At 52.6% G+C, this 8,128-nt stretch overlaps 1 protein-coding gene across 1 annotated transcript; it reads left to right on the top strand.

The window, feature by feature from the left end:
• The first annotated feature begins 343 nt into the window (after window positions 1–343).
• On the top strand, window positions 344–3,177 carry LOC130143282 (zinc finger protein 239-like). The gene is made up of 2 exons (XM_056325984.1): window positions 344–1,360; window positions 1,541–3,177. Exons 1-2 carry the CDS (start codon window positions 1,339–1,341, stop codon window positions 2,551–2,553), a joined length of 1,035 nt encoding a protein of 344 aa, XP_056181959.1. The 5' UTR covers window positions 344–1,338; the 3' UTR covers window positions 2,554–3,177.
• The last annotated feature ends 4,951 nt before the right edge of the window (window positions 3,178–8,128 follow it).

The following is an 8,128-nucleotide window of genomic DNA, read 5'->3' as shown; positions in this document are numbered from 1 at the left end:
GAAGGGGGGACTTGGAGAGTGAGACCCCCCCCAGGGACGCCCAGAGAGGGGGGAAACCCCCGAGACCCCCAAGAGTGGGACCCCTGAGGCTCCTGAGACCCCAGAGACTGGGACCCCTGAGACCTCCAGGACTCCAGAGCAGGGGGGAGCCTGGAGGGTGGGGGACACCCACGGAGCAGGGGACCCCAGCCCCAGTGCCCCATAGCCCCCCATGGCCCCAGGACAGTGGGGTGAGCAGGAGCATCGCCCCCCCCCCCCCCTCAAACTTTGCCCCCCCAGGTGACGGGGACAGGAGACCCCAGAGCTCTTTCCTTCCCCACCCCTGTGGGACCCCTTTCTGGGGTTGGTGGTCCCTGCCTCAGTTTCCCCCTGTAGAACACAGCGGGGGAAATGCCTTGAGTGGGTGGGTGTTGTCTGGGTGTTGTGTTGGGTGGCTTTTGGGCTGAGAACGAGGGATTTGGGGGCTAAGCCACAGCCAAGGACCTTGCCCTTGCCCTTGTCCTGGTCTGGGGACACGAAGCTGCTCCTTCCCTTCCCGTAACCACGTTCCCCAAGTGGGACAAGCTCCTTCCTTCTCCCCCACCTCCCTTTCGAGGATGCCCCACATCTTGGCTCTGTCTTGATGCTTTGGAGGGTCTTATGGGATCTGTCTTGGGGTTTGGAGGGTCTTATGGGCTGTGTCTTGCGTTTTGGAGGGTTTTGTGGGCTCTGTCTTGGGTTTTGGAGGGTCTTATGGGCTCTGTCTTGGGTTTTGGAGGGTTTTGTGGGCTCTATCTTGGGTTTTGGAGGTTTTATGGGCTCTGTCTTGGGTTTTGGAGGGTTTTGTGGGCTCTATCTCGGGTTTTGGAGGGTTTTATGGGCTCTCTCATGGGTTTTGGAGGGTTTTGTGGGCTATATCTTGGGTTACGGAGTGTTTTGTAGGCTCTGTCTTGGGTTTTGGAGGGTTTTATGGGCTATATCTTGGGTTATGGAGGGTTTTATGGGCTCTGTCTTGGGTTTTGGAGGGTTTTGTGGGCTCTGTCTCGGGTTTTGGAGGGTTTTATGGGATCTGTCTCGGGTTTTGGAGGTTTTATGGGCTCTGTCTTGGGTTTTGGAGCATTTTATGGGCGCTGTCTTAGGTTTTGGAGGTTTTTACAGGCTGTATCTTGAGGGTTTTATGGACACAAGATGGTGCCGGTGTCCTGCCTGTTGATTTCCCGGTAGGGATGGACTCGGGCAGGAGCAACCCACAAGCCGGGAAGGTGCTCACAGCTTGTTTCCCTCCCCCTGCTCCTCAAACCAGGATCTGCCGCTCCCAAACCTTGGCCAGATCACGGAGGAGGCTGCGAGGAAGAGGAGATGCTACGAGATACCCAGGCAGGTGAGGAGGAATTCACTCGACCTTCCATCCTCTCTTCTCCTCCCTCTTCCAGCCGGGCATTGCTCCTGCGTGTAGGACAGCCCCGTTGCTGACGCCGTCCTCCCGGCGACAGATCTGGGAGGATCTCCTTCCCCTTCCCTCTGGCATGGATTCAAATCCCATTCCTGTTCCTTCCTCCAGCCGGCATGGAGGTGGGGATGGAGAACGCGGAGGAGAAACCCCACCGGCAGGACCGTGCGGGAGAAGCCCTTCTGAAGGGCTCCGTGGAGCAGGAGGTCAACGGGGAGGAGAAGCCAAGAAGATGCCCCACGGGAAGAGGTTGCCAACCCACCCCGCGAAGCTCTGAGGAGGAAAGACCCACCATCTGCGAGGAATGCGGCCGGAGCTTCAGCCGGAGCTCGAACCTGGTGGTCCACCAGCGGTTGCACGCAGGCGAGAAGCCCTACAAGTGCTTGGAGTGCGGGAAGAGCTTCAGCCGGAGCTCCCACCTCATCACCCACCAACGTCTACACACCGGGGAGAAACCCTACAAGTGTCCCGAGTGCGGGAAGAGCTTCAGCGACAGCTCCACCCTCATCACCCACCAACGCTTGCACACCGGCGAGAAGCCCTACAAATGCCCCGATTGCGGGAAGGGCTTCAACCAGAGCTCCAACCTCACGTCCCACCAACGCACCCACACCGGGGAAAGACCCTACAAGTGCCCCGAGTGTGGGAAGAGCTTCAGCGTCAGCTCCTACCTGATCCGCCACCAGAAGATCCACACCGGGGAGAGACCCTACAAGTGCGAGGAGTGCGAGAAGACCTTCAGCCAGAGCTCCAGCCTCATCATCCACCAGCGCGTCCACACCGGGGAGAAGCCCTACAGATGCGTTGACTGCGGGAAGTGGTTTCGGAACAGCTCGGACCTCATCAGGCACCAGCGGACACATACGGGGGAGAGACCCTACCGCTGCCCTGACTGTGGCAAGAGCTTCAACCGCAGCTCCAACCTGATGACCCACCAACGCATCCACACCGGGGAGAAGCCCTATGAGTGTCCTGAGTGTGGCAGGAGCTTCACCGTGAGTTCTGCCTTGATTAAACACCAAAGGACCCACCGGGAAGGGAAGCCCTACGAGTGCCCCGACTGCGGGAAGAGCTTTATCCGCTGTTCAAACTTCATCACGCATCGGAGGACCCACGTTGGGTAGAGACTTGGTGACCCACCTTGGGTAAAGACCTGGCGGGTGGTCCCCACATCTTCCCGGCTCCCCACAGGGACCTGGATGGATGCGTTTGCTGGGATGGGCTCTGCTGTGGGATGCAGACCCATGGCAGAAGTTCGGTAGGAGGAGTGGACTCATTGGCTTTAGACTCCAAAAAGTCACGTCGGCTTGGTCCGAGAATTTCTTCTGGTGGCACTGAGCAACACCATACAGACCACAGGCTTCTTCCACTGCCAAATGGTGGATGGATTTGGGCGTAGACCAAGGTTTTAAAGACGCCGCTTGGGACTCAGCATCTTCAGGATGGAAGAAATGGGGTGGAAACGGTCGCACAACCCTGTTGGGACACACCAGGTTGAGTTCTTCCTCGTTTATAGGGTTTTTTTTGGGTTTTTTTTTCGCCTGTGACGTTATTCGGTGGCATCATGCAACCTCTGTCCTGCCCATCTATGGTTCGTCTTTGGAAGATTGAACTCTTGAGTTGGCCAAAGGGCTTCAGAAGAGGCTCCTGCAACATTTTGGGGATGGAGGTGGGCACAGCCCAACTCCGTGTCCTGCTCTCGCTCCCTTCCCGCTGCCAAAAATAAATCAGAATTTCTCCTCCACTCACCTCCGTGGTTGGACCCGAACCCCCTCGTTCTCATCCAGGCTGGGGCTTGGCCATCGCGAGGGTTGAGTTTTCCCAATGGGGCTGGAAGGATGGGACAACTCCAGGAGGGGTGGAGGCGCAGGAGGACACGTGGGATGGTGGCAATCACGTTTTGGAAGGATGCTGCACCCCTACGGCATCACCAGATAAACCTCATCCCTGCTTCGGTTGGTCCTTCATCCTTGTCCGAGCGAAACGGAGGGGGATGGAGAACCTGATCCCAACTCCAGGGTCTCCACCCCAGTCCCACCACCCCTCCAGTTGCTTTCTGGGGGCGGGTTTCACACCCTCCAGGTGCAAAAAATACTCCCAGCCCCCCAAAAGAAGGGATTTTTCCCCAGTTTTCCCCTCCAGAAAAGGTTCTTCCACCCACACAGCCCCTGCTCCGTCACCACCACGGAGATGCTCGCAGGCTGCCAACACGCAGATGATTTTATTTGGGATGTGATTGCCTTCGAATCCGCCTCCACCCTTAAAAAGACCATAAATTGGGGGGAAAATATAAGAAAATGGAACTGGGACATCTGGGAAAAAAAAAATTTTACCAGGAGGCATCACCGGGACGATGTGGGGATGCAGGGATGGACACCCCCCCTGTTGTGGGGGGCTTTGGGGGGGCTCCTCGCTCCTCAGGGGCTGTGAAGGTCTCCCACTGCCCCCCACCAGTGCAGCCTGGATCCGCTCTGGGGGTCCTGGGGGGCTCCCAGGGTCTTGGGGAGCTCCCAGTGGTTGTGGGATTCCCTCTCAGTACAGCCTGGCTGCATTCTGGGGGTCCTGGGGGGCTCCTGGGCATCCTGGGGGGTCGCTAGGGGTCTTGGGGGGCTCCCAGGGGTTGTGGGGTCCCCCCCTCAATGCAGCCTGGCCACAATCTGGGGGTCCTGGGGGGCTCCCAGGGGTTGTGGGGTCCCCTCTCAGTACACCCTGGCTGCATTCTGGGGGTCCTGGGGGGCTCCTGGGCATCCTGGGGGGTCCCTAGGGGCCTTGGGGGGCTTCCAGGGGTTGTGGGGTCCCCCCCTCAATACAGCCTGGCCACACTCTGGGGGTCCGGAGGGACTCCCAGAGGCCTTGGGGGGCTTGCAGGGGTTGTGGGGTCCCCCCCCTCAATGCAGCCTGGCCACACTCTGGGGATCCGGGTGGGCTTCCAGGGGTCTTGGGGGCCTCCCAGGGGTTGTGGGGTCCCCTCTCAGTACAGCCTGGCTGCATTCTGGGGGTCCTGGGGGGCTTCTGGGCATCCTGGGGGGTCCCTAGGGGCCTTGGGGGGCTTCCAGGGGTTGTGGGCTCCCCCCCTCAATGCAGCCTGGCCACACTCTGGGGGTCCGGAGGGGCTCCCAGGGGTCTTGGGGGGCTCCCAGGGGTTGTGGGGTCCCCTCTCAATGCAGCCTGGTTGCATTCTGGGCATCCTGGGGGGTCACTAGGGGTCTTGGGGGGGGCTCCCAGGGGTTGTGGGGTCCCCTCTCAATGCAGCCTGGCTGCATTCTGGGGGTCCTGGGGGGCTCCTGGGCATCCGGGGGGGTCCCTAGGGGCCTTGGGGGCCTCCCAGGGGTTGTGGGGTCCCCTCTCAGTACAGCCTGGCTGCATTCTGGGGCTCCTGGGGGGCTCCTGGGCATCCTGGGGGGGTCTCTAGGGTGCGGCAACTGAAGAGACAGGACGTAGCTTGATGCAAGGAAGATGTCGATTTATCGTACACAATCTCGAGTTTACATATATATATATGTATATATATAAATTAAAAAAAAAATCTATATTTTCAGAAGCCGCGCACTTTAAACAGATGGGTTCTTTAGGCAGGCAATCCCCGATCGGTGGTGAACTACAAAGGACACTTTAAGTAAGTGTTTGAATTAACAGCAAGGTGTTACCTCCCCTTGGCCCATCCGTTCCCCATTCCCTTCTTGGTTTTGAGCCATCGAAATCCCGTTTGTTTTAAACATGCGTTCTCGTTGTAAGCATTGAAGCAAACGAGGAACACGTCGGACGAAACCCAACAATACTTTCAATGCCATCAGTGCTCCTTTGATTACGTTTTGTAACCAGCCCCCTGACCCAAGGCTTGAAAGCGGGGCCGTTAACCCGTTCTCAATCTTTATGGCCTGTACGTTTTTTATTAACTCCACGAGCTGCTTATGAGTAGAGTTGGAGTGATCAGTCACGTTCATAAAACACTTTCTTTAGCGCTGTTCACTACGGGCTGCTCTCTACTGTTCATACCGTTTCCTTATCGTCTAGAGGCGAGATCACGTTCCTCCTTTGTTTCTGTCTCATCCCAGTTCTTCTCATACTCCCTCAAAGTTATTTACCTCTTTGCTGCAGGAGCGCAGCTGCACTTCGTCAAAGCAAGGCCAAAGCTGCACATTATCGATGTCAAAACAACCCACTGTCTCTGTTCCGTACAATTTTACAATTTCCCCTTTTTGTTTTTGAACCGCTAGTACCAGGTTTGCCATGTCCCGCAGGGCCCTTGCAAACACGACGGCAACCAAGGTAACAGCAAACAAACGATACTGCCAACGGAGTGAACGGATGCCAAAAAGGCTGAAATTTTCTCAGATTTTGATAATAAATTGCTGCAATGGGGCGCCTAAAATCCACGCAGCACACACCGTCACAATCCTCACAGCCATGCCCTGGAACCAACAACAAAAAGCAGTGGCAAATTTCGACTCACTTTCTTAACTGCCTACCAAACAAGGTGATTGAACTCTTCAAGGTTTTCCCAAACAAGGTGATTGAACTCTTCAATGTTTTCCCAAACAAGGTGATTTAACTCTTCAATGCTTTCCCAAACAAGGTGATTTAACTCCTCAATGTTTTCCCAAACAAGGTGATTTAACTCTTCAATGCTTTCCCAAACAAGGTGATTTAACTCCTCAATGTTTTCCCAAACAAGGTGATTTAACTCTTCAATGCTTTCCCAAACAAGGTGATTTAACTCCTCAATGTTTTCCCAAACAAGGTGATTTAACTCTTCAATGTTTTCCCAAACAAGGTGATTTAACTCTTCAATGTTTTCCCAAACAAGGTGATTTAACTCTTCAATGTTTTCCCAAACAAGGTGATTTAACTCCTCAATGTTTTCCCAAACAAGGTGATTTAACTCTTCAATGCTTTCCCAAACAAGGTGATTTAACTCCTCAATGTTTTCCCAAACAAGGTGATTTAACTCTTCAATGTTTTCCCAAACAAGGTGATTTAACTCTTCAATGTTTTCCCAAACAAGGTGATTTAACTCTTCAATGTTTTCCCAAACAAGGTGATTTAACTCCTCAATGTTTTCCCAAACAAGGTGATTTAACTCTTCAATGCTTTCCCAAACAAGGTGATTGAACTCTTCAATGCTTTCCCAAACAAGGTGATTGAACTCTTCAATGTTTTCCCAAACAAGGTGATTTAACTCTTCAATGCTTTCCCTTGCTGTCACTCGGATAAGAGAAGAACCGCTGCGTAGCCTCCTACTATGCTAGCGTCTACAGGAAGACAATTACTGACATTCAAAGCGCAAACAATATGGAATTCTTTTGGATTAACATTATACAGAGGTAATCGGTTATCCCAAATATCAAGGCTTTCGGGAAGGTTCTGTCGTTCCCCACAGACATTCACGTTTTTTGCAACAATGTCTGCAAGCCAGTTTCAAGGAAGGGCACGCCAGACCAGGATGGGTTCAGTCAAAAAGTTCAAAACACAGCATGCTTTCTCTGAACGTGCCTCTGGGGTCATTCCCTCTTTTTTTTTTTTTTTTTTTTTTTTTAAATATATATATGCAACCAGAGACACTTTACCGTAACAGAGAAGCCCCTATTTACCCCCCTGAGCCCGCACACAAACCGCAGCTGCATGCACCACCAGGCTCAGGGCAGAAACCATTCAGCAGTTACATGGCTATATATCGCTACACGCATGCAGACACCTCTTCATCACTAGATAACCACGTTTATCTTTCCTACTCTCCTTCACAGTACCCAGCTGTTCTCTCATCTCTTGTCAGGTCAAATGCTCTCCATCTTCCTCTCCTATCTCTCTCTTCAGACATTCTCTGTCCTCCTCTTTTTTGCTTGTTAATTGCGACCAGGCTGTGTGTAGCTGGGTGACCATGACCTGATGTATGTTACAATCAACTAATACAGGAAAAAAAGGCACGGGAGACATAAGGCAAACATCAATAAGGTGGTTAAAGATAATTATAATAAATCCTGTAATACTTTTGAGTCACGGCCCAAAGTTTCCCAGCCGTGAGAAGAGACCAAAGGCATCCCGCCCCTGGCTCTGCTGCAGATCTTTGTTTAAGGCTTTTGAGTTTTATATACTTTTGTAAATTAATTCACAGTGGTCACTCAGATTCCCATAACACATCCTATCAAAGTCTTCACATGCATGTCCCTGTGCTAATAATAAAAATCAATAGCAACTCGGTTCTGTAGCAACATATGACGGACAGAATCAACATCTGTTAATAAGCCAGGAAAAAAAAAAAAATAGTATTTGTAGTATTACTTTGTTTAGCAAGCTAGCAGCCTAATTTACTAAGCGAGTGAAGAGCGCGTACTATTCTTACAGAAGAGATTAGAGAAGCAAAAATAATAAAAAAAAAAGTGTTATGTTGCATTCCAGAACTCGGCCTGAGCGTTAGAGTCGGCTGTGAGTTCTGCGTTACAATCATTTGACGCGTGTCGGGGTGGCGATTGTGAAAGTTGCCCGTTTTACAATTTTCATTGGCATTGTCACAGCCGGTTGTTTTAAAAGCAAACCCTTGAGCTTCCTCATGCTCGACTCGTTGCAAAATATTCTGAAGCCGATCGACAAAGGTAGGATTAAAGCTCGTGACTCTCTAGGACCCTGCAAGACTCATTAAGCCGGATTGCCTTAATAGCCATCTCCTTCATTTGCAAATCGCTGTCCCTGGGATACCTTGCC

The sequence above is a fragment of the Falco biarmicus genome, assembly GCF_023638135.1.
Source record: "Falco biarmicus isolate bFalBia1 chromosome 21 unlocalized genomic scaffold, bFalBia1.pri SUPER_21_unloc_1, whole genome shotgun sequence".
Lineage (NCBI taxonomy): Eukaryota > Metazoa > Chordata > Aves > Falconiformes > Falconidae > Falco > Falco biarmicus.
The sequence above is the reverse complement of the archived record's forward strand: the minus strand, read 5'-3'. Positions and strand labels throughout refer to the sequence as shown.